The 26,830-nt window shown below is 35.7% G+C and overlaps 1 protein-coding gene across 1 annotated transcript in view; it reads left to right on the top strand.

Moving 5' to 3' along the window:
• The window catches only part of GMDS (GDP-mannose 4,6-dehydratase), a 616,989-nt gene that overhangs the window by 127,844 nt on the left and 462,315 nt on the right, over window positions 1–26,830 (top strand). The window contains exons 3-4 of the mRNA XM_054491027.2: window positions 1,375–1,462; window positions 3,102–3,211. Of these exons, the coding sequence (XP_054347002.1) occupies window positions 1,375–1,462; window positions 3,102–3,211 (198 nt within the window). The remainder of the gene's footprint in view (window positions 1–1,374; window positions 1,463–3,101; window positions 3,212–26,830) is intronic.

The following is a 26,830-nucleotide window of genomic DNA, read 5'->3' as shown; positions in this document are numbered from 1 at the left end:
AGCAACCTGAAAAACTGGAGATCATGAAGTAGAACAGATAAGCTTAAAATTAGCGTTTTCTCCACGTTTAAATTAAGAAGTGGATACGTATAGCCAAATCTCAATTTAATGCTTCCTAGGGTTGAATGTTTGCCTCCTAAAACGTGAAACCAAGTTTGCGAAGTTCCTTTCCTAAAATATTTTCGTGTTTACCAACTTTTCTTGGGTTTCGTTCTTTTGGGAAATAATGTTGATGAGTGCTTTTCTTCCAAAGCAACTAACCAACAGAAATATTAACTGTGGGTGTGTTGTATCCTTCGCAGAAGTCAATTTCTCATGTATGCCATTTTAAAATGATGACATTTCTTTCTGTTTGAAAGAAAGTCTTATATTCTTATAATTTACCTCCGTATTTGGAATATTTGAGTCATACCAAGGATTAATTTTGGTTTGAAATAGAAATGATTGAGTTAAAATATAGAAGTATATTCAGCTGCAAATGAACTTTTCAACATAAGAAGGCACACTTCTAAAATAAGTCAAGGATTAAAACTGCCACCAGTAGAACTGGAACTTGGGCAGCTGGTGACATAAGCTGGTGTTAGCATTGGCAGCACAAAGGGAGCAATCTTGACATGAGAAGGAAGTGGGACCAGGTCTGGAACAATTTCTCCTGTGTGTCAGACACAAATAGTCTTTTCTTCAATATCAGGCAAGTATGCATTACATTCCTGTTTTATCAACTTTCCCCCTGCCCCCCACCTATGGTTAAGTCAAGATAAAACAATTTTAAGAATCCTCTCTTCATTTGAGTTTTCTTTAGCTCTTAAATCGAGTAGTACGTAAATGTTGTCTCTTACCCATGCTCTTTAGCTTTCTGACTTTTCTACTTAGCTGCATAGTAACATCTGCTCTGTGATTATGTCTGTGGCTCCAGAAATACATACAGTAGATGCAAAATGCAAGCTCTGAGGCCACTGAGAAGATGTGATGGCCTTGTGCTCTGTGTTAAGCAGGCCACAAACGCCGTTTTACCGATATGGCCTCAAATGGTCTGTCTTCAGTTTCAAATGGAAAAGATATTTTTGTCAGCAGTTAGGCTGTAAGTGTGTGTGTTTGGAAAAGGAGACATTTGAGTATCTACAACTAAGCATGAAGTCACATAATTACCTGATTACGTTTGTTGAGATTGGCAGTAAAATCGCTGGGGAAAGACAGAGGTAGGATGTTGGTAGCTGGTGGACAGTGGTTGGGGAGAAAGTAAGCAGTGGGACTATTTCTAATAATTTAAAATAATGCTTACAAGTCATTTTTTTCATAAAGCTAAACATTAGCTAAAGAAGTTGTTTATTAGTCCTCATTGCACATTTATCTTTCCACACTGTAAAAACTCAGGTCCATGGAATTGTACGGCGGTCCAGTTCATTTAATACGGGTCGAATTGAGCATCTGTATAAGAATCCCCAGGCTCACATTGAAGGAAGTAAGTCATTTTCTTTTTCTAGAATCTCTTTCTATAAGGTGTTTTCAGATGTTCCTATGCTCAGATAAGGTGTTTTCAAATGTCATTTTTGTCAAAGCCCAACAAGTTACAATTATTTACCCATATTTACCCATGAATTACTGCACTGAATACGATTTACATACCTTGAAAACCTTCCCTGCTCACTGCCCTAGGCCATAGTGTCATGATGGTTTGGCTGTTAGAAGGCTATGTAGTAGATGGCTTGGAGAGACCAAGGAAGGGCATGCCTTTGATCACCCCTCTGCAGGTGTCCCTATCCCCTCAAGTAAGAGCAGTTCCATACTGGCAGTGCACCGACCCGCTTTTTATATTCGGTCCAATTTAATCAATTTAAACAATCTTTGTATATTTAATTATTTTTAAAAATAATTTGCGAAGATAGGCCCAAATAAATGGCAATCAAAACTGTTCTAAATGACTGATCATTGTCAGTATTTGCAGTTGTTTTGCTACTTTTGTTAATTTGTCTGTATGTAGCTGTACAGTTTATATAGCACAAGCAGACTGGTTTCTTGTTTGAGCTTATGGTAACTCCTGAGGTGGATAGGGAGACCCAGAGAGCACTTTATAGTTGAGGAAATGGAGACAGAGAGGTTATGAGTTTTCTGAGGTTGCACACTGTGAAGAAGGCAGAGCTGGCACCAGGACACAGGGATTTTAACTCCAAGTTCAGCCTGCATTATGTGGCCAGTTTTTTCCAGCCAGCAAGGACGATACAGTCAGCTTGTAAACCATATGTGGTTTTGTATTCACCCCTCAACCCCGCATATTTGAAGGTTTGGGCTGCTTGTATAGCTAGTGACAGCATCAGGAAGATGATGCAGTTGTCTACAGTAAAAGGCTTTCCACTTTAAGTCATTAAGTGCATTGTCTTTGAAAATTGTTATTGTTTTTGTGCAAATTTCAGAAAAGTCTTGCTATTGGATGTAGACATAGATCAATATTATGTAAAAATGATGAAAAGATCAAGTTAGTAAGTCACCCATCCACATGTGTCAAATTCTTATGCTAATGAAGTCAGTGTAAGGATCTGTTTAGATTTAGGAGTTGTCCTTCAATCAATTATGTCACCACATCAGGCATTCAGACAGGGCCTAAGGTTGATGTTTATAAAGTACTTAAAAATTACTAGATAAAAGTATCTAAAAAAAAGAGAGCTGTCTTCATCATCATCAGTGTTATAGATTGCTTTAGATGGTGTACATGTTATTACAAGGTTTTCTTTTTCTGAATCTCATTCTTGCAGAACACATCTTACAACCACCTGGAGCCCTAAGATATGTTATTGTATAACTTGTTCATGATACTGTGCTTTAAAAAAAGTGTTTCTGAGTTTATCACCAAAATCTTTTACAGACATAGGCATTATGTAGCTATCTTTCTATTATTTAGGTTAAAGATGACAGTTATATTCTGCTACTCCAGAACCATCAGTACAGCATTTCCATTTTGACCCTGGTTTTCAGACTTTCCAAATATGCATTTCAATTTTGATATTTTTAAAAATTGAGCTTATGTTGCTTTTCTCTATCTAATGGTATGTTTTTGTTTCCTGAATGCTTTTCTCTATCTAATGGGATGTTTTTGTATCCTGAAGACATGAAGTTGCACTATGGCGATCTCACTGACAGTACCTGCCTTGTGAAGATCATTAATGAAGTAAAGCCCACAGAGATCTACAACCTTGGAGCCCAGAGCCACGTCAAAGTAAGCATTTTCATTAGGATTTCTCTGGCTGTGTTTCTGTGGCGTTCTGTATTTTACTTATGTCTGCTGCTTCTCAGTGCAGTAATATAATCACTGGTCTTAGTCTTCAAGTTGAATTGTCAGTGTTAGTTTGAGAATTAATCCTAATTGAAGTACTCATAGATTTTTTAAAAGTCTCTTGTCTGTTATTGAACAATATGATAAAACCTTACCACTAATATTGAAATAGCAGTATTTGTTTATTTTGGGTTGTTCCCTGTAGCCATGAGGCCCATGGATGTGTTTTCTGCCATTTCAAATAACAGATTGTAAATTAAATATTTTGTTAAAATGTTGGAAGATGTAATTAATTAAAACCTTTATGTTAATATCAATTTTTGGTAGTGGCTAAACTACTGGCTGAGAGAATATTTTTGAGTCCCAATAATATGTTAAAATTAGCTGAATTAACTTTTTAATTGTGAATAGTAAAAATCATTGGAAGAAAGCTTTTTAGTCTCTCTCCTCCTCAGTGTGATATAGCCAATGTGGATTTTCCCCTCTATTTGCATTCTGGAAGGAATCACAGTAAATATCACAGGCCCATCCTTAGGGTTCTAGGGATCTGCTTAATTCAAGTTTTTGTTGCTGTGTCCTCCTGCTCACATGAATAAGTGAAATCTGAAGCCATGAATGATAGGAGTTCTATTTAGATACTTGTTCAGACAGGATGGTTAGTGGACCTTAGAAAAAAAGCAAGTAACTCTTAAGTTATAAAAGCCCCCCAAAAGTCCAGAAAATCTATGAGGTTTTTTTTTGTTTTTTGTTTTTTGTTTTTTTTTGCTATTTAATGAACAAGTACAGGAGTCTTATTTCAGAAAGTTTTTCTTAGGTGATTGGTTATTTTTCTGTATCCCCAAGTTTGCATAGAATGGAAGCTAAATGCCTATTCTATATACCTCTGCTTGTTTAAGGAAGAAGTCATGAACTAGATAAAATGAAACCAAGTGGAGAACATAGTGAGAGAAACATAGCAATAAACTCAATCTTATAACTGATTATCAGTTTTCATTATACGTATCTCTTTCAAATGTTAACCTTGAAGGATGGCTACATATTGATGAATGAAGATACCTCATATCTGCCTGTGCTGTCTACGAAGAAACATTTTTCTTTTCTGAATCTGTGATGATTCTGTTCTATATCCAGACTTTCACCAAAGTCTGTGGAAGGTATCAGGGTCTTTAGGTTACAGCGTAGCTGTTTTTCTAAATGATTCTCCGTGTGTTTTTTCATTTTGGAAAGTCTCTTATGCATACTGTGCTTGAGAAATTACATCCCTTCTTTCCTATAGAGACGCGGTGACTTTTTATCATTCCAGGAATGAAGACTGTATTTTTCCCTAATTGAGGTAGTCAGTCTATCTTCCACATTATAATTCATCTGGCTGCTTCTTGACCTTCCTGACCAGCCATGAGAGTATCTTCCGGACAAAACAGAATGTTTTGGAATGAACATTCTGTTATTCAGTTTCCTTTAGATTGAGAAGTTTCCTTTGTAATCATAGATAGTTTATCACCTCTAGGAGCTAAAAATTGTAATGAAAGATGCAGAAAATTTTTATAAAGGTTTATTTATAGAAGACCTTCCCCTTGTCATTTAGTATTAAATGGGCTGATTCTTTCCTTTCTCCAAAACATATTTAAGTTCAGAAATATGTTATAGTTGTTTTCTTAGTTGTAGTGATCATGATAGTGTTTTGTTATCATTCTGGTGTGGTTGTACCATAAGTGATAGAAATCATAGGTGATTGAGTTGATTCCCTCTACATTGCTACACATGTGAAGTTTATCTTTTTTTAATGATATTTTGGCTGCTTTTCTTAATGGTTGGTTAATGGGCAGAAATGGTACTCTTCAGTGCTTCAGTGAGAATTTTGGTTTGTAAGGTCATTTGATCTTCCAATAAACATTTATTGAGTGCATACCTCATGCAAGGTGTCATGCATGCATGGTACAGTACAAAAAGATGTGTCAGATACACCTCTGCTGTGGGGGTTTCAACTTTAGTAGGGGTGATTGGCACAAATGTCTGACTCTTTAGAGGAGGGTAAGAGAGAACTTCCGTCTGAGTGTATGATGGATAGTGCAAGGTGGAACCGACACTGGCTCTGGTGTTGAGGTATAGAGGGGACAGTTACAGAGTTACAGACATAGCGGGAAACTAATAGTTGAAACGGGGGTAATAATATGAGGCAAAGAGAAGTGGGAAAACTTGGGACATGTTTGCAGCGTCATGAGCATTCTAGATGAGCTGAGCAGAACCAGTATGAGGAGAAATGTGAGGTAAGGCCAGGTAGGAAGCTGGGCTGTGCCTGGGCAGCCTACCCATGTTTTGAATGGGGGAAGATATATTCAGTGATGACTTCTAGAGGTAAGAGTCTAGAGGTAGGGCTTAAGAAGAGCTAGGAAGTTGCTGGATGAGGACGGTGTCACAAGAAATGGGGGTGGGAGTGAGGAATGAAACAGGATGCCAGGTGGGGCTGATTCCTCTATGCACTGATGTGGCCACTAGAGAAGAGGGAAACCCAGGGCTTCAGTGCCCAGGGGACCAGAAGGTCAATAGAACCAGTACTAGAAACCCACATTCAAGGAGGAACTTTGGGAGTGGGGTTGGAGAAATAAGTTTCCTTTTGGAAACATTTTACTGACATTACTTGAAGGACATTCAAGGGAAGCAGGCTATAAGGAAGCTTCAAATATGCTGTGAGTTTTGAGAGAGATCTAGGGTACAGAGGTTTATATTCAGCCTTGAGGTCTTAAAGATGCCAAGTAGTAACTGGAGAAAGACGGGTAGAGGACTGAAGATTGAATCTTGGAAACGGGCTGATAGTGAGAGGGTAGGATGAGGACGAATAGGGCTGATGACAGAAGTGGAGGAGGCAGAGAGTGGGATTGTGCCATGGCAGTCAAGAAATTGGGTCAGTGCAAGCAAGAGGAGATGAGGCTAGGAGAATAAGGACCAGGAAAAGTCACCAGCCTTGCCAGTTAGGCCAGCGAGGATTTGTGACGTTTTAAAGGAACATTTTAGTGACGTGACAGAAGAACTTAGCCAGCGTTCAGGGGATTTAGAATTTGAGAGGTTATAAGGGAAATGCAAATTGAATGCATTTTTTTCCAGAAATTTTTATGTAGAGGGACAAGAGAGAATATGATAGATAAAGCTTGTAGCATCATGTGTGGGTTGCCAGGCCTCTCTTCAGAGTCCTTGATTCTTTAGGTCTAGGGTGGGGTCTTACAACTTGCATTTTTAGGATGTGTCCAGATGATGCTGTCCCTGGTCTGGGAACCGCACTTTGAGAACCCTTGTTCTAGTGTTTCAGGTTTCTTGGTTTATCCATATAAAGTATGTTCCTTAAATGCTTTCTTCTTAGACCTTTGCCTTTAATATATAGGTTTTTGAGTTTGATGTAAAATAATCCTATTACTTACTAGTTAATGACTTAATGAGCTTTTAAAGCCCAAAACTACGTCTGCAGTCAGGAGTTATAAGAATGGAAAGTGAATTTGATATATGTTTATATCAAAGTTCTTGATATTCAGAAACCTCTTTTTCTGAATTGTACATAGTCTGAGATAATAAATACTTCTCAAGTACTTAGTATGAACAGCTCCTCTTAGAATGTCCTTCGAAATCCCTGTTCCGTACCACTGTTTATGCTGTGATCTGTGGACAGGCTTAGTCTTGGCCAGAGTGGGCGTGGGGAAGGGGCTTGAGATGATGGCGCCATGTGATCACAGACTGCTCACCTGTCATGCTGGCAGCATGCTGCTGTGTTCCCTCACCTCTCCAGGGCTCTCCATGGTGGGTTGCAATTGTTTTTTTTTTTTCTAGTAGCTTGTTAGGGAAGGAATTAGGATGAAAAAATACATATTTTGTTTCTTATAGTTAATTTCTCTATATTAATCAGCTTCGTAGAATTTATTGTATTCATAGATATATTTAGACAAAAAAAGTTACTTCTGACAGTGTAATGTTTGCCATAAGATTAATTAAATTTCTTGTTATTTGGTTTGGTGTCCTTTTGAAAAAAGGTTCTAATATTAGCACATATTTGCATTTAATTTTGAATCTGTGACTTCTAGACTGGATATTGTTTGTGTTGGCTTCTGTTTGTGTGGAATAAAGTCTCCTATCACTCTCACTTCCAGTTAATTTGATGTGGGCTAGAGTATGCTAAAAGTAAGGAAAATAAAATAATAGGAAGTTGGTCTGGTTTCCTGTAGGAAACCAATGAAGATGAAATTGGTTCTTGGAATAAACCCACAGCAGTCTGGGAAATACTGACTGAAGACATTTTTCTGAATCATAAACAGAAAAATTATGACTCATGAAGTAGGTCATTGAAAGGCTGGTTTGATCTTATGTGGGAGAAAGTGAGAGATGACTGAAATGTACTAGTTATTAAAAGAAGTTAAATCTAGCATGATGACATCATCCAAGTAGGAACAAATTATCCAATGCGTAGTCCTGCCCATTTGATGGAGAAAATGTTTTAGGAAACTGCTTTTTTGTTGTGGTTGTGTGGTTGGTTTGTTTGTGTATTTTTTGCTGTGTAAGTAATAGTGTTTCTTAATTGTTTAACTTTAATTGCTGTCCTGATTTTCGATTTGTCCCCCATGTCTTGCAGCTTCTTTAATAACCTTAATGTCATTTTCAAAGTAGTGGTGTTGGTGAGATCTCTCTACGGTGAACCTAGTGCAGTATTTCTTTCTTTTGCCTCACAGTGCCATGTTGGAGTTGCCTTGATTTTTCTCAAAGAAACAACAGTTATTCCATCGTGGAATGTGTCTTTAGTGGAGACAGAAAGTCACTTAGTCTTTTTTTTAGTTTTGAAAAGGATTTTCAAATTCTTTCTCAGTGTTACAAACCATGAGTATGTCTTTCTTTCACTTTCTCTTACTCAGCTTGAATAACTCCATACTTTCTACTCCTTTTCTAACCCTTTAAATACCTGTATTACTTTCCGTTTCAAGTCTCTGTGTAAGTTATTTGTTTAATTTTGTTTCAGGAGTGGTAGGAGGCATGAGTGCCTGGGAGGTACACTGGGGCATGACCATGTGGCAGGAGCTGAGATTTCCTCACATAGTTGCGCGGGACAAGTTAGCAGATTCTGACTGTGGAAGCCCCAAAGGGGTTGAGTCTAAATACTCCACACATGACTTCAAGCTTGGGCTGCCAGTCAGGAAGCAGAGCTGATTGTGAGTCAAGGGGCCAGTGTATCGGTGACCTGGCACCAAGTTAGAATCGAGGAGGGATGAGACAGAAAAGCTAGTTAAAGGAATGGAGGTGGGAATAAAAATAGTCGTGGGAATTAAATCTGTGGCCCCTGGGAAAGGGCCCAAGAAACTGAATTACCTAAGCTAAAGAATTGTCATCTCCAGTGACATTTTCCTGGTGGTTCTGAGAGTTGAAATTCATACCTTAATAGCTGACCCCCATATTTGTCCCCAGGAAGCCTGAATCTCTTGGGGCTGTTCTAATTGAGGGAGGGCGGTGAGTGAACAAATACATTGGGAGAATTGCATTATGTGGGGGAAGGGCGGTTGGTGAAAGGTGGGAGTCTATAGTTGAACATCTGGTTAGTGCCTGACTAACCCAATTATAGAACAAAACAAAATTGCAACAGCGTGGCCCTTTACCATGTAATTACAGTAGGGATAGGGGTAGCCTATTAAAAACCCAGAGCAAACAGCAGAGAGGGACTGTTCTTCTATGTTCTTGCTCATTCATTTATTTATTTTGTACCCTGGGGAGCCTGACAGGGAGGTGTGAGTAGAGCAGGAAAGTAAGGAGTAGGCAGGGAGCATAGCTATTGCTGTTAGAAGGAAAGAGAAGCTGTTAGAACATCCTTAAATGTGGGTGAGGGCCTGGCCTGTGGCCCATACAATTGCATGTTAGCATTCAGTAAGTTAACATGTGTGAATACAGCCATTGGCCCTTTACAGGCCCTGTGCCCAGAGGTTGCAGTGGGGAGACGTTATGACCACTACTGGAATAGACGACTGCCATGGGGCAGAAGAGAGGAATGTTCTCACAAGAAACTATGGTTCAGGCAAGATTATCAAATCAGGGGTGCACATCACAGTTCCTGGGACACACTCTAAAACTTCATATCCAGGTCCACACCAGACCTTGGGTCTTGGACTTTTCTGTGGCTTGAAATCCTGGTCACGTCACATGCTCACTACACGACCCTAAGAGGGCACTTAGCCTTTTTATGCTTCTGTTTTTCTCATCCATGCAGCAAGCACCTGCCTTAGGCTGTGTTTCCTTAAGATGTGATTCTACCTGTGGGCCTGTGTATGTGGACTTGACCTTAACTCTTTTTCCCTAGATATCTACTTGTCTCATTCCCTTAACTACACTCGAACTTAAGCATCAGCTTCTCAGTGAGGCCCCCTGACCATCCTGTCTCCAATAATACCTCTCCTGGGATTGGACCCTCACCACCCCAAGTCCAGATGAAGGAGGCAAGCAGTGAATGCAGTGGGTACGGGGGAGAGGAAATGCGCATTGGCCGCCGTGTGTCCTCCTTCACTTCAGTCCCAGTGTGCTGCCTGCTCACAGTTCAGTCTAACTTGAGGCAAATTATCTAGAGAAATGGGTGGGCTCAGCATTGGCCGCTGTGTGTCCTCCTTCACTTCAGTCCCAGTGTGCTGCCTGCTCACAGTTCAGTCTAACTTGAGGCAAATTATCTAGAGAAATGGGTGGGCTCAGGTTACATGGTCAACATATCTGTCTTTGCTGTTTCTGCCTGGGACGGAGGCCTGTCATTTGCCTTAGCTGCTGTTCGAAATGATTGCAAGAATGTCTTCCTCATTCAAATAACTGTATTTCCTGCCACCAAAATGTTAACTTGTTATGACGTATTCTAAAGGAAAAAGTGATGTTTTGGATCCTTTGTTTTTTAATAAATGGGCTCTAGAATTCTAAAGTGGCAGAGATTTTGGCACAGAGCCAGCTCAAGCACTTATTTCACAGGTACCCACCTGGACTTGCAGTTGATGAGCAGCCACACGCTACCTAATCTGCAACCCCAGATATGATGCCACTCAGTCTTCCTGTCACACTACTAAGCTGAGAATACCGAGGCGGGCAGTATCGTTGAACTGTGAGGGGAAGATACCGCAGGACTCTGATGCTTTATATCTGACCTCTTGTCATTCCCACTGTTTATTACAGTGAAATGAAGTTTTGGTGCAGTAGGTTTGAGTTTAAAACGTTGTTCTTTCCTTGCTGGAGGGAACTGGTTTTAATTAATACCATGTGAAAGAGTATTTGAATAGCTAGAAGATCCCCAAATTCAACAATGCCAGGTGCAATGTTAGCACATCAGTGATGCTAACATAAAATTAATATATACAGAAAACAGAAATCCACAGTACTAACTCATCAGGAATGATAATCATCTTTTTGGTTAGGGTAGTACAATTTAATTCAATATAAAATTTTAAATTTTGAATATCTACACCATGGTCGTTTGTAGGTTAGTTTCCCTACAAGCTATGGGAGGCAAATAATATTTGCTACAATTTCTTAATGAAGATGTTGTTAGAATGAAAGGCTTGTTCCTATTCGTACAATTATTTTTAAATGAAATTGTCAAGTCAGTTATATAAGTATAATGTGAATTAACCTATTTTCTAAGATTTAAAAATAAATATTTCTGCTTTAGCACTGAAAATACATTTTTGTCCATGTATTAGTATACACAAACTGTAACTTCATGTTGGGTCTCTGAAGATAACTTATTTTGCTTAGTATATTTATGAATCGATATAGCTTATTATGATGTTATATGAGTTTTAAAACTCATTGTTATCTTGTCATATGGAATTTTTAGATGTGCTCAGAGCAACATAAATCACTCATAGTTTGTTAGCAAATTATGAATGTTCAAATAATAAAGATTCCTTATGAGCAGAATGCTTTACTTGTTAAAGAGAAGTGAGTACAACTTTGAAAGCCTGAGGATTAATAAGGTATGTTTGCATTTAGACCTAATATCCCTGCATACTGTAGTGCATTTTGTGTCTAGAAGAATTAGCTCTCTTACAGGTAAAGTGAGTAGGTGCTCAGAGCAAAGACTGGATGCTTTTAATCTCTGTGAATAGGTGGTGTGGATGGAACAAACCTCTATGGTCAAGTAATGTTATGGTTTTGTTTGTTTTTGTTCTACAAGCTCCCATTTCTTTCTGATCAGTCCTGTTGTCCCTTTACCTGTGTGGACACAGCCCCCGTGATACTTAACACAGTTTGTAACCACTTTTATTTGTTACAGGGCAAAATTGCACTACAAAACCTTTTGCATTTTATAATTTCCTGTTTAGGTTTACAGTGAATAAATGCCACGATTGTAAATATGACTAGTTCATTCCCGTGGTTCTTAGGAAGCAGTTGAGCGTTTCTGACCTTGGTTCATCAGGGTAGGCAGGAGTGTATGCTGTTGGTGGGTGCCTGTGCGTCATCTGGCTCAGATTCTTCTTGGAAGCCTGTTGTAGATTTGAGCAATTGAATTCAAATCTAAAACCACTTAAAAAGTCCTTTATAGTCCATTAAGAATTTATATGAGAGAGAACACTCTATGAAAGTTCTCCTCTCCCTGTTCAAACAGATTGTTCTGTTTTATTAGAGCTAGGTGGTATTGTAATTTTGATAACAGCTAATAATGTTTGGAATTTTGCTCATAATTAATTAGTGGACCACACAAAGCTATGCTTGTTGGGTTTTTCACCCTTAATGTGTTTATAAATAGTGGCTTGTTTACTAAATAAAATCCAGAGTAGCATTATTTTAGTGTTGCAACATTATTTTATATATATTAAGCTAAAATGAATACAAATAGCTAAATGTACATATTTACCATAATATTAATTTCTAGATGCTATTTATAAAAATGGTGGGCAAAGAGTAAGTTAGTAAATATACTGTGAGTAAAACTTTTCCTTTTTTTTTTTTTTTTTGAGACAGAGTCTCGCTCTGTTGCCCAGGCTGGATTGCAGTGGCACTGTGTCGGCTCACTGCAATCTCCGTCTCCTGAGTTGAAGCAATTCTCCTGCCTCAGCCTCCCGAGTAGCTGTGATTACAGGTGCCCACCACCACGCCCAGCTAATTTTTATATTTTTAGTAGAGACAGGGTTTCACCATGTTGGCCAGGCTGGTCTCGATCTCCTGACCTCAGGTGATCCACCTGCCTTGGCCTCCCAAAGTGCTAGGATTACAGGTGTGAGCCACCTTGCCTGGCCAGGATTCTTAATTAGATTACAGTATGTAATTTACATAAATTAAGGTGAAGACATAAATGATACTTTGTTTAATACCATAATGTATCTCCCCCACCCCCAAAATTTGTATGTATATTTAAAAAAATTAAACTTAATACTTCTTTTAAAATACATAGTAAAGCTTGATATTAAATATGATTTCTGCTTTATCCTTACATATAGGTGGAGTTTATAAAATTTGCTTTGTTAAAGTTGGATCCTTAAAGTTGGTACGGTAAAATAAAATGAAATCTTTTCTAGTTCAAAAAATGTAATGCGTAAGAATTTTTTCTGCTACTTTCTACTGTAAATCATTAATTGGATACCTTACCAGTGCCAGCAAGAAATAAATCATATGAAAATGGTTTTAATGTATCAGATTTCTATTTTTTGAAAAATGTCTAAGATCGAAGATGAGTGATTAGTAGGTATCACTTTTGCTTTTTGAAAAATGACAGAATATGATCATAGTTTGGAAATGTTAATTTAAAATGTAATCCACAACAAATTTAAATTTGCTTTATTTATAAGACACTATGCATCAAACCTTGGTTTGGCATGTTAAAACTCTGTTAACAGTTCATCATTAAGAGACTGATTCTTTAGAAAATATTGCACCCTGAAAGATTAGCTCAACTTGTATATGGTTCTAGTGTTGATAATTAAAATGAAATGTTTGCCGGAGAAGAGGAATATTGTGTTGATAGCAATTATGCAGTTATTCTAAATGGGAGTTGATAGAGAAGAGGCAGTAGTTTTGAACTTCTTATGTTGTTTGGTATATCGGGGTAAAAAAACCTGTTCCTGAGTTTCTTTTCTACTCCCATTCCATATATTTCATTGGTGCCAGGTTTTTATTTTTTTAATATATAACAGTAAAGTCTTTTAGAAATTAGTGGTATTGACAAAATAAACCTTTTAGGATGTTCTTCAAGACTGTCAACCCACATTATTAGTACTGATGGTAAATAACCAATCTTTATCCTGACTGCATGGATTAATTGTTAAATGGTGTAGGGGACAGGGTTTTTTTGTTTGTTTTAACATTCCCATATGGCTCACACTAGAGTGCCTTTCTATTTGTTTGTTTGACACTAACATATCTTAGGACAATTCAGAGCCAGTATGGTCAGTCCTAAAGGGGAGGCTGAGAGGCTCTTTAGTGTGGTCTGATAGATTTCTCCATCTTCCCTAGAGAAGAAGTGTTCGAATATTTGACAGAGGTTAGTAGATTATTATGTCACAATATTTGAGTTATTGGTTGTTTACATAATGTGTGTAAATAATTTTTTTGTCTGTTTTGCTTTGCATTTGCTTTATATTAAATATTATGAAAGTGTTTCGGTTTAGTGATTTTTTTTTTTTTGAGATGGAGTCTTGCTCTGTCGCCCAGGCTGGAGTGCAGTGGCTCAATCTCGGCTCACTGCAAGCTCCGCCTCCCGGGTTCACGCCATTCTCCAGCCTCAGCCTCCCAAGTCGCTGGGACTACAGGCGCCCGCCACCACGCCTGGCTAATTTTTTGTGTTTTTAGTAGAGATGGGGTTTCACTGTGTTAGCCAGGATGGTCTCGATCTCCTGACTTTGTGATCCGCCCACCTTGGCCTCCCAAAGTGCTGGGATTATAGGTGTGAGCCACTGTGCCCGGCCAGGTTTAGTGATCATTTCACTCTATCATTTGGCAAGATATTTAGATTGCAATTTAGCAAAAATTAATTTATCTTATTGGAATTATTTACTTAAGTGACTTAAAATTTCAACTTTTGTTTTTCAAGGATAAGTTCATCAAATTTGCCCAATTAAAATTTATCAACAGCAATAATGGAAAAAATCTATTGGTTATGTTCAATAATATTATGTTAAATAATGTACCTTCAGTCATTTTTCAGTTTTATAAATTTGCTTCACAGAGAAAGAAATGGAAATTTCCAATAAGCTTTACATTTGCTTAGGGAAGCAAATTATCCCTAAAGCTTCCTTCTTCATCCCTCTAGATTAGAGACGTGATTGTTTTTGAAACAGAGGAAGTTTCTGGTGTGTTTAAGAATGTTGTGCTCTTTTATACACATAGATGGCAGCAAAGAATTAGACAAAGGAAGTGAACCTTGCAGTTATAATGAAAGATGAGTGACAGTACAAACTGACTCCATCAGCATAGCTGCCTGTGTCTCATACTTAAACATAAAATAAGAAAGAAAGCTACTATTGATAACACAAGAATATAGGAGAACGAAGAAGGCTCTGAGAAGCTGTAATACACTGAATTTCTGGACAAATCCCAGGTGGGAAAGCTTAATCTTTTAAGGTATGTCATCCACTCCTGTAAGATGATTGAAATCAGCTAAGGTAATATGCATGTCAAAATAAAGAGACAGTGAAGGGCTGAGGGGCAGAAGGGCCAGAGGGAAGTTAAAGAGAAACCACGCACAAGTTGCAGTGGCAAGCAATAGCCTGCTGCCTGCGGGCACTGTGGAGTTTGGCCCGCGTGTCTCCTTTTTAGTTAAGCAAGTTACAAAGAGGAAATGTCAGTCCACGAATCAGGCAAACATTCCATGGGAACGTTTGCTCAAATGTCAGCATTTTAGAAAATAGAACTGTAGTCTATTATGGTTCAGTCCCCATGCTGGGTTTGCTGTTAAGTACACAAGTACAAATATATTGCTTAAGAATGCATTTGCTATTAACAAGTCATTTTATGTCTTAATTAACATTCCTAAATAATGACATAATCACTATAAAAGATGACAGTCATCATTATAATTAATATTTAATATGTGTGTGCTTCCGAGGACCTTGCTGTGGCTTCTCACAAATTTCCAAGGTAATTTTCAAGTTTTAGAATTGCATTTGGTGAGATCACAGTCATGAGGATCTAATGAAGCAGAATCATATTTAGTAGAAACTGAGATTCGAAAGTGAGTTGTAGAAAAGCAATTTGTAACATGTCCTTAACAATCCCATCACCTCAGTATCTTACTAATTATAAACGAAATAAGGGCTTCTTAATGCCACTAGAGTAATGCTAACATTGTTTAGGAAAACATTTCTCCTACCCTCTATTTTTTTTCTGGTCTACTCTCAGGAATTTTAGTACCACAGACTAATCTCTGGGTCACAAAATTTATTCTGAAGGTGTGTATAACAACGTGCTTAAAAGCAGTATCTGGCAAGTCTCTCTTGTGACAGCAACGTATTTCTCACATAATTATTTTCTTAGTAAATTTGATATCTTAACAACCCCTTCCCTCATTTCTGAGTTCAAACAATAACACTTAATATAATTTATTTCTCATACTTAATAAAAGCTTACTTGAGAGTATATTGCCATTCACCCTCTAGCTGCTTCCACCAAATGAGGTTAGAAGGGAATGCGGTTTGCGAGGGTATAAGGTGGTTTCCAGCATGTTCGCTGTGTACTGTAATGGGCCTCAATGTTGTTTTAATGAAGCATTAAACATATTCTGGCTGTTGCTTGTTACTTATTAATGATTAATTGGTTATACTCTGTCATATCAGTAGAAAAAGAAGATATGTATGTAGTTTTTCTGTTTTAAGCAGTCTACTCTGTTAACTTCAGTTTGTATGCACAGATATTATCTGTGTTACCCTAATATTTTTAGTAGTGTAGGCGGTTTGAAAACAAGAACAGAGAAAATTCTGATGTCTAAACACATAATCCCGCAGTTTTGTGAATCTTTAATTAATTAAATGGAATTTTATAAGTTGAACTTTCATTATCATATATTTCTTAAAACCAGGGTGTAAGATGATTGAATTAGTCACAATTACATAAACATTTCTTTATAAGTCATTTTTGAGATGGCAAATGGGTTTTAGATTAAAAGGTTGTTTAAAAACAGCTTTTAATCAGAATATGTTTTGCAGGTGACTGCGTACTTTTTCTTTTACACTTTTAGCCCCTCTTTGGCAGTCATTAGATTTAGACTGTGACTTTCTTAATGGAATAACATCATGCAGATTATTTATGTGACCTTTTCACTGCCACGGTGTTCATTAAACGGATGGTATTGCAACACCGTTTCCTTCAATTGCTTGGTTTCAAAAGAATCGTGTCTCAAGCAGGCAAATCTAAGTGATTTGTGTTGCTTACTAACTGAAGAATATTGTTTTAAAACTTTTTTTAAAAACCAGCATATTAATTTTCTTCATATTAGCACTAGAACATTTATTTTCCTTGACAATATTTTATAAATATTTTGCATGGATAATTAAGTGTTGGATAATTAATAACTTTTTTTCAATTTTCTTATAATTTTTAAATGGGCTTTTAAAAATGATACACTTTATAGTTTTTGATGCCCTTTTTAAAGTCTAAAAACAGATTTTGTATGAATTATAGGGGACTTCAATGTTTTATTGGCATTTTATAACCAATTTTAATTTATGATGGCTTTACATTTGTTTACGTGACTACATCTTACCAAATCTTAGATAATTGAAAAATTTCCAGTATAGTATAATAATAGCTTAAGTAATACTTGCCTTGTTTGTCTGTCTTACTTACTTTAACTTTCACATAGTTAATTAAGTAGCATTCCTGTTGATAAACTAGAGCGCACACTGTTGTTTGAGGTTAAAATACCAAAGTTTTGTGCTTATGATACTTAGATTTTCCTTTATGTCCAAACTGTCCTTTTTTTAATCTGATGTAAAGTATTTAAACATATATAGGTACTTTTAAAATTATTTAAATTGATAGATGATTGCATGTAATCACAAAGTATATTTTCTCATGTGGCCATTGTTTTTTCATGAAGTGTTAATGGTTAGTGGAAAAATTTGTGTAATATAAATGCCCTAAAGTTCAATTTTGGCGCTAAATTTAATTGCCTTTTTTCCCCCACAGGCTGTGTCTTTATTTTAGATAAACACATAAGTTCATAAATGTATTGCTCATAGTTCGTCTTTCTTGAGGAATGGTTTCAGATAGATTTGATGTACTTTCTCTCGTTTTGTGGGAGATTCTTTTCTGTTTCTCTCAGTTTCTAACTGGGGATTCCACTTATCAGGTTGAACCATCTTATATGATGATGATTCTTGGTGGTGCAACTTTGTTGGCACAGGATCCAGAGACTAATCCACAAAGCAGTTACTGGATTTCCAATGTGTGAAATATTAGTTTGTCCCTTTTTCTTGTGTTTTTTCTTCTGAAAAGCTTTACTGAAATTTCATTTTTTATTTTCTCTCTTTTTTTTGTTTTTTGTTTTTTTAGTGTTTTTTTACCATGCTACTTATGAAAGAATTTCATAAGAACTTTCCCAAGTTCTACCACTTGGGAAAAGATGTATTTTAACTACAACAGAAACATCCCGGTTAAACCCTTATCTGGTCAGAGATTTTTAGTTCCTAGCCAATAAAAAACTGTTTTTTATAATGTCACATAAATTACATACTAAATTAGTACTTTCAGTAAAAACTTTTCAGTAAAATTTTGACACTTAAATGCTCACTTTTTTAAAAAAAGAAATCACAGTCATGTCAGGTCATAGGCAAATGAAATGTTTAATACAAAAATTGCAATATCTTTCATAACAACATAGAAGTTAACAGAGTTTTGACTAATCTTACTCATTTTCTTGCATTCTTACAGAAAATACTAGTACAATTGTAACCTTTAGTGAAATTAGTTCTTTGTAAGAATTACATTTCTATGTGTAAAACAACTATAAAAAGAGTGCCAAGATTTAATGCGTGCCTTCACTTTTCGGGGACGTTTTATTTTTTCCACTGTAAGTAATCTTAATTCCAGATGTTAGCACATGACATTTTGTGTAGTGCCCCTATCACGTTTGAGTTTTTTTAACATTAGCTCTATGATCTGATGTGCTATGTGTACTATCTTGACTCGTCAGTGATATAGATTTTGTTGCTGTCATTTAGTTTTTATTAATAGTCTTCCATTTGTATTAGTCAAACTTAAAGGCATATGTTTGTTGCCACATATAAAATATTTTACGGAATAATCTGTAGTTTGTTTACATGGTATTGTGACTTTAGATCTTTCTATTAGAGCTTTATAAAATAAAATAGTTGGTTGCATATAGAGGTATCTTATTGAAACATCAGTATAATGATAAAAATATTAATTGTTGTAATGTATAGGACATTAGAAGAACACAGATGTGGCCACCTTTTGAAAACTTAGAAGTTATTTATCTCATAGGAATTTGTAATAAATCCAAAAGATAACTATAGGCTTGACACATGAAATGACAATTTCACTATATTGGCAATTTATTTACATTTCTTTAACCCAATTTTAATTGTAATTCTGTGATTTAAGCCTCATTGATTTATATTTTTGATTGGTATATTGAAATATAAAACCTTCTAAATTCTAGCTGGCACAGGGTACTTTTTCTTTGTGATGAGAAATTAAAGGAATTAATCTTGTCAGAATTTTTATAATCATGTAAAACAAACGTGTGAGGAAGACACATAGTCTCTCTGGGCCTCAGTTTTCCCATCTGTAAAATAGGATGTGAGGCTTTGGGAAATAGGAAAGAGTTATGTTGTATGTTCTCCAAGATCTCCTACAACCCCAAAATTTCATGATTGTCCAATTTGTTTTTGAAGTGGTATTGTGCTTATCAATATAAATTACATATCCTGTCTAATGAAAACATCAGTGTTAATAAAACCTAAGGATGAAAAGTTCAGTTTCTTTTAAAAATCATACTTTTTGGGAGAAACAATTGTCAGATATTAGCGTATAATGGTTTTTCTCAAGAAATATTTAAAATCTTTATATAAAGTTATCTTGCACCTTTTTAAAAACTTAATGCAGAATAGTGGAAATTCTGGGATGGAAAAGGCATTATATTCTATTTTGTCAGAAAGTATAAATTAAAGTTAAATGCTGTATAAGCCTTTGGTCATACTGTTAATATGGGAATATCTTATCTAGAGAAAATTAGTATGTGAATATTTTCTATAAAATAGAAATCTGAATGAATAAGTTGATTTGCTGAGTTTTCTTACAGGTAAATAAATATACATGAATTTCCATGAAATGATTCTGAGGCACGTAAATAAATTTAGGTGCCAGTGTTAATTTTCTACATTTAGCTTTGGTATTTATTATAATTTACAGACAATTATAGTAGAACCTGTTGTGCCCCAAAATTGCTCACCAGGGAAAAATACAAACAAACCTATTTCATGCCGTAACTATATTGACTATATAGGATGTGATTATGAAAACTAAGCTTCTTAATACTGTAGCTTTCACTCAAGTACAACTTTCCAGAAATTTCTATTTAACGAATTGATGCTTTTTTGTGGGGAAGGGGGAGTAGCTGTTTGGAGAAGTAGTTAAGTTTAAAACACATATTTGATTTGTATAATAATAGACCATTATTGGCCGCTGTAGTAAAATAAATGTATGCTAAATGAGAGTTTATAATGTAAAAATAGTGGTTAAACGTAGATGACTTAGAGAACAAAAAGTAAACGTTTAAAAAATGTATCTTTATAAGAGACAGTATTGCAGTATCCCAAGCACAGCACAAATTCCACCTGTAGCAGAAAAAAAATAGTTAAAAGTTTCAATTTTCAAAGCGTTCTTTTTTTGTTAATTTTTTACTTGAATAAGGGATTTCTGTTGATTTGTAGAGTTTCTAAAAGTCAAAGAAAAATATTTATATAATAATAAAACTTTTCCTCTTAACTGTCATTGTATTTAAACCTTGGATTCCCAAGTAAAAGATTCCAGGATTTATAACTAGCATAGATTCAATTATTTTAAAGCCATCCAGATTCCATTGTCAATTTAGTGGCATTTCATACAGTCAAGGTGGCAAACTTGTTCCTAAATTAGTTTTTTTAAGCTTATTATCAGCCATATTTTAACCCCAATCAAGACATTCCTAAGAGGTTTACTCCGAGCTTTTAAAAGTTTCTTTATATGTCTTGTGGAAATTTTCAGTTCAGTGCGGGGTTTACTTTAAGTGTTTCTCAACTAAGCATATAAAAATTAGACTTTTTCTACCTTTTATGAAATTACCATAAGGATTTAAGATTTTGTTTCTAAATAACAAAATTGTAACTACGTACAAATTCTTAGATTGGTGTTTATCCTTGTTAATCTATAGTAGCTAAAAATATTTCAAGTAGATTACTTTCTTTGTTACTAAATTTTCCTTATTTGAAGAGTAATTATAAAAATAATTTATGTGACTGGGCGCGGTGGCTTACGCCTATAATCCCAGCACTTTGGGAAGCTGAGGCAGGTGGATCGACTGAGGTCAGGAGTTTGAGACCTGCCTGGCCAACATGGCGAAACACCATCTCTACTAAAATATAAAAATTAGCAGGGTGTGGTGGTGGGCACCTGTAATCCCAGCTACCAGCAGGCTGAGGCAGGAGAATCACCTGAACCTGGGAGACGGAGGTTGCAGTGAGTGAGCTGAGATCGTGCCACTGCACACCAGCCTGGGTGACAAAGAGATTTCGTCTCAAAAAATATATATATATTATGTGTAATTTTCTTATTGTCCCAGTTTAGTTTTTTTTTTTTTTTTTCTTAAAACTAACATAAGGGAGTATTGAAACAGCTTTATACTTTGTTTTCACATGCTTTGGTAGTTTGAAAGGGTTTTTTGTTTTGTTTTGTTTTGTTTTGTTTATAGTCATAGTACTAAATTTAGAAAGTACCTGCAAATAAATTCTATTTAATGGTAACCATTTATTTATTTGACATGTTTCTTTTGTTTGTCACTATCCTAACCATGTAGACTGGTAATTGCCTTGCTACGAGAAGATCCTAGTCTTTTCTGCAGTCAAACAGCTAGGTTTTAGGGCATAACTGGAGCCTAGAGTAAAGGCTCACTTTCTTAACTCTTCACTTGGAGCTAAATCTCTTCTTCCCATGGCCCCCCCTTGCTTTGTCAAAGTATGGCATGGATGGGTTGCTTGGAATTCTTTCAAAGCCTTTCTTGTGTAATAATGATGGCAAAGAATTCAGGCATTTGTCAAGGGCCACTAGCATGTGTTGTGACAGCAGTTTAAGGGGGAAAACAGTGGATTTATTACTAATAAAACATTAAAACTCTTATATGTAAAGCCAGGCATAATTTACATTCAGTTTCACCCCTCATCGTTTTAGCTGTCTGTTTTCTACTTAAACTACACCCTCTTTCTCTTCCCAGAAGCCTTCATCCTCCTTTTTGCCACCCCCGCACCACCATCTCCTTCCCTAGATAGGTGATAATGCTCAGTCGCCAAGGGGCTTTGACTAGAACCATCTGTTCTACTCTCTCTCAAGAACAACAGACAAGGCATTATTCTGTGGGGGCTTGTGTATACAATTATCTACAATAATAAAATATAAAACTACAGAGTTTTCAGATTCCAAAAATTCAGTGATCTGTAACAGCTTCCTTTGGGTTTCTGGGTGTTCTTGTAATTCATTTTTTCATTTGTTACCTGGAATTTGCAAACTTTTTTTTTTCTTTTCAAATATATTTTCTTTATATTTTTGTACAGCATGATATCATTAAAATGATACCTGTTGAATTCACATTGTCTGTTAGTATATATACATATTATATATCTGTCTTTAGTGACTATATAAAAAAGACAACTATTCTTTGACTCTTAAATATATGGGCATTTTTATATATAAAATTTGCAGTCACGAACTTAATTAGTCTCTAGATGTGTCTGTGTACACATACATATAATATACATACACACAACTAAAATAGAAAGTCGATGTTGGCTTTTTGTGTCATGTGTTCATTGTGACTTGTTTGGAATTTTAGTGAGATAACTGTACTTGGAGCTTTTATCCATCTGTTTGAATGGAGAACCTCCCTTTCTGGCATAGGTCAAATAGGTTTTCACTGACCCCAAGCTACTGAGAATTGTTTTTTTCTATTTGCTTTTGATTAGTCCTAGAATTACTGAGTAATATGTGGACTTCCCAGCTAAAGAACCTATTTAAATGTTTTTTAGAACTAACTATGCCGATTGAATTGCGTTTGACCTACTGACAGCGGTTACTTAGCTTGTCATTTTCCTCAAAATGGCAAATCATTAATGTAGTCCTTTCCACTGCATTAGTTAACATAAAGTGTCTTATTTCTGAAATAGACACGGTGAATATTTCCCTGACTAGGTTGTGCTTAAACAGTGTTCAAGTTTGTAAATATGTTGTTTCCTGAAACAAAAACAAATTTTAGTAATAAAAACTGATTAAATATATATGTTTTTACTTGGAAATCATAAAATATAGTTTATTTCTCTATACAGGTCCCTGCTTTAAGACACTGGATGTATAAAAACAAATCACATGGATATTTACTTCTTTCATTTCACGCTTCTTTTTAATAAACTTTCTGTTTCACATCATTAAAACTAAGATCTACCCTTTTACTCTGCAAACTGGAGGAGAGTTATATAATGTCATAGCTGTACCTCTAATTATTAATGGGGTTGAACTCACTTTATAGATTTAGAAATTCTGGTGTTTCTTTCTGTCAAATGTCTCTTCCTATCCTTTGTCCATTCAGTTTTTATTGCTGATTTGTAGGAATTCCTATTGACTTTTTATTAGGTATATATGTTGCAGATATATTCTTCCAGTTGTCACTGCTATGCTTGCTCTATCTGTGATGTCCTTCACAGAACATAAATCTTAAATTTCATTGAGGTCAAACCTCTCTCCCCCTTTTTTGAGGGGACTTAACTTGAGAATTCTTCTTTTGGATAGCATACTTTCCACAATTGGTGGATGTCTTTCAGCTTCTTTAAAAGTTGTCATCCAGCACATTAGATATATCATTGAAAGGATTTATATGCTAGATTGAGTTTATGTTCAAATGACTTCCAAGGTTTCATCCAACTCTACAATTCTAAGATTCCCTTATATTAAAGATAGATTAAAATAAAGTACTCTGTCTATAAAATCTACATTACATTTGCAAGAAACACACTGTATTTCACTGATTCTGCAACACCGATTTTCAGATGCATCATTATTTTATGTACCATTAGGAAAGCACAAGGTCTTCTGATTAAACTATGACTCAACTGTTTCTCACCACTGAGATTCTTAATATTTTATACTTATTGATAAGCTTATGTAGATTTATTGAGACATAGATTTGTATCATTTTACTCTTGTATATATGTCTAAAACAAATAGCAAAATGAATTGATTACTTTGCAAGAAAATACAGAATTGTAGACATCCCTCAAGTGGCAGATATGTTCTTAAGTTAATACAAGTTTGTGCCCCACTGAGTATTTTAGTTACTTTCTATGTTTAACTTTTTGTTTTATTACGGAACTATAGCGTCATTAAACTTAAGATGTGTAATACCTGAAGCATGCACTATTTAACTCAAGTAACTGGCATTAACAGTGATGATTAGGTGTGCACGTGATCAGACAAGGACAACTACACCACTGCAACCTGGCCGACTACAATTATAAGGTACAACTTGATTTTAGGGATAATAGAATATGAGAGTATGTACGGCATTCTGTGCTATATTGTAAACCTGGGTGCACGTGTTTAGTGCTTTGGGGGAGTGTGGCATCTGCTCCACAGTTTCTAGAGAAAATAACCATTCGTTTGATTCTTAGTGAGAAAATTTCATAGAGAATCATTTCATTTTCAGTGTTGGTATAGTTGTGCTTCCCATACTGTGCTTCCGTTGGTTTAACACATCAAGAAATGTAGCAGCTGGAAGAGATTTTGCAGGTGTCTTTGCTTATCTTTTATATAGTGCAGGGGTCTTTTCTGTAGCTTCCCTGACCACATGTAAGAGTTAACGTGTGCTTCTGTCTGACTGCCTTTGCTAGGAGCCTGATCTGTGTTTGGGCTGCTTTCTGGTGAGAAAAGTCTTCCTTATATTGAATCCAAATCTGCTTCTTTCCAGTCTCTATACCATTGATTCTAACTCCCCTCAACCCCTAAACTGCGCCAAATATGCCTACCCACTTCTTAGGTAACTTCTCCTTTAAAATGTGAATGTTATTCTTAAATCTGCTCCTTTTTTTCCAAGTACTTAATTCATGACTGTCCTTTATAGAATGTGGTACTGAACACAGTATATGGCACGATCGTCTTCTCTTTTCAGCAGTCTAGAATTGTATTTGCTTTATTGGCAGTCATGCCATGCTGTTGAGTGACAATTAAAATGCCTACGTTTTCCTCAGATATTTGGTCTCTTAGCTATATTTCCTTGTGCCCCACTTATACAGTTAATATTTGGACCTAGTAGAGGACTTCAGATTTATCTTTGTTAAGTTGCAATCATGTAGATCTAGCTCAAATTTTTCTAGTCTATACAAATTAAACAAAAAATCTTAGTCTGTTGTACAGTGTCTGATATAATTGTAATCATTTCTAGTACTTTCTCACGTGTGCAACATGTTTCTCAGTGTGTGTCTGCCTCACTGTCACATGTGGTGCACGGGACAGTATTGTGAAGAGAGCTCTTGTTGTGTCCAGTAGAATCTTATTGACATTGGTCTTCAGCTCCCTTGGGAGTGGTCGTTTAGCCAGTTGAGAATCTCCCTGTTTCTGCACAAAGGCCCACATTTCATGATCCAGTCTGCAAGGATGCCATGAAGAACTTCATTGAGGCTTCAAGATTGTTGGGAAATTATCACAGGATTGTTTCTTGAGAAATCTGTCTCCCGCCGTAAGCACTGTTTTCCAGGTCTTCCCAACAAATTTCAAATGAAATTTTAATAATACAGAAGTGACATAATATTAGCACAAATTTGGAAAACCAAAAAAAGTTACCTAAAATCTTAGCACCAGACCCTATGTTTTTTTTTCTTTCTTTCTTTTTTTTTTTTTTTTTTTGGCTGCTTTTCTTTCTAGTCTGTTATCGGATATTTCTGACATACACTCAGTCATAATATGCATTTAATTTGTATCTTTTTTAGAATTTAATTTGTATCTTTTTTAGAATTTAATTTTTATAAGACCATTCTTTTTGCAATAAGCAACATTTCATTTGCTGCGTAATTGTATAAGAGTCTTTCACCTTGAAGAATAATGCAGAATAATGATTTTTAACCTTATATTTATATTGAGCATTATAATTAAAATGCTATCTTATGCATTTTTCTCATTTGTTTGGATCCTCTCCCTGGTTATCTATAATTGGTACTATTGCAGTCATTAACAACTATTACTAGCTTTTTAGGGGATTAAGTTGAATCTTTGCTGATCATTTGAAACACCCTGAATGTAAAGTCAAATTTATATTTTTGTTTTCTCATCATTCATCTTTTACAAGAAACAGAATGCATAATGCAAAAAACAAAGGTTTTTGGCTTATTTGTACTTATTTGTATTTTTTTCAAGTGTTTTCTCTGCTTCTTTTAAATATGAGAAAGAATGTTTCATGGTCTTGTAGACCTATTTTTCTTTAAAAATAGAGATTTCTCAAAGCCCAACAAGAATGGCTTAAGGTAAATATGTTTGGACTTAATTCACAGTCCATGTGGTTGCACATGGGACGACTGGTCACAGTGGAAATATTTGACTTGGTGGTGAGACTATAGGTTTCCTGCTTTGTCTTACTTTTATAGTTTTGGCATATGTCAATGAGTAAGTTCAAAATAGAGCCCAGAAAAAGAGGATCATTAATAATTTTTGTTTTATGGATTTGTAATCTGGTAACTACTGGCTGAATACACATACTCCTTCATATTTCTTGACAACCTCCTATTATCTTTCTGTATCTATCATTCTGTTTTATTTAGAATATCATTTATATTGCTATTCAATTAAAGGTTGTTTTTTGGATATCTGAAGTGTCCAACTTATACCTATGGAGTTTTTGCATGAATTTTTTGTTTTTACTGTTGGAAGAAATGTACTGGATTCTGAGTCTTTCTATTTCTGTTTAAGGGTACATGTACAGTACCTTTTTAGGCATATCAGTCTTAGAGAATCTTCTATGTTCACTGCTAAAAGTCCTTAAACATGTCTCTACATTTTCTAGTACCATAGAATCTCAGTGTCTTAAAGTCATCTAGGTTGACTCTGCATCTATTATTTGTATATTATCTACATTTCCAAATAAATCTGTTACCGACAATAAGTGCACTAAAATTATGCCAGACACAACACAGGTACCAAGAATATAATTACAATAGTCTGTATGTTTTGTTATACTTTAGTGTAGGTATATACTGTAATAGAAGAACACAAAAAGTGCTGCATAAGCTGGGATGAGGTGATGATTGATTAATTCTAAGGATGGGAAGGTTTGGGGGAAAGAGTGATGTCAGGGAAAATTGTAGAAAGGGCAATGTGTGAGTAGAA

This window comes from Pongo pygmaeus, chromosome 5, assembly GCF_028885625.2.
Source record: "Pongo pygmaeus isolate AG05252 chromosome 5, NHGRI_mPonPyg2-v2.0_pri, whole genome shotgun sequence".
Taxonomy (NCBI): Eukaryota; Metazoa; Chordata; class Mammalia; order Primates; family Hominidae; genus Pongo; species Pongo pygmaeus.
The sequence above is the reverse complement of the archived record's forward strand: the minus strand, read 5'-3'. Positions and strand labels throughout refer to the sequence as shown.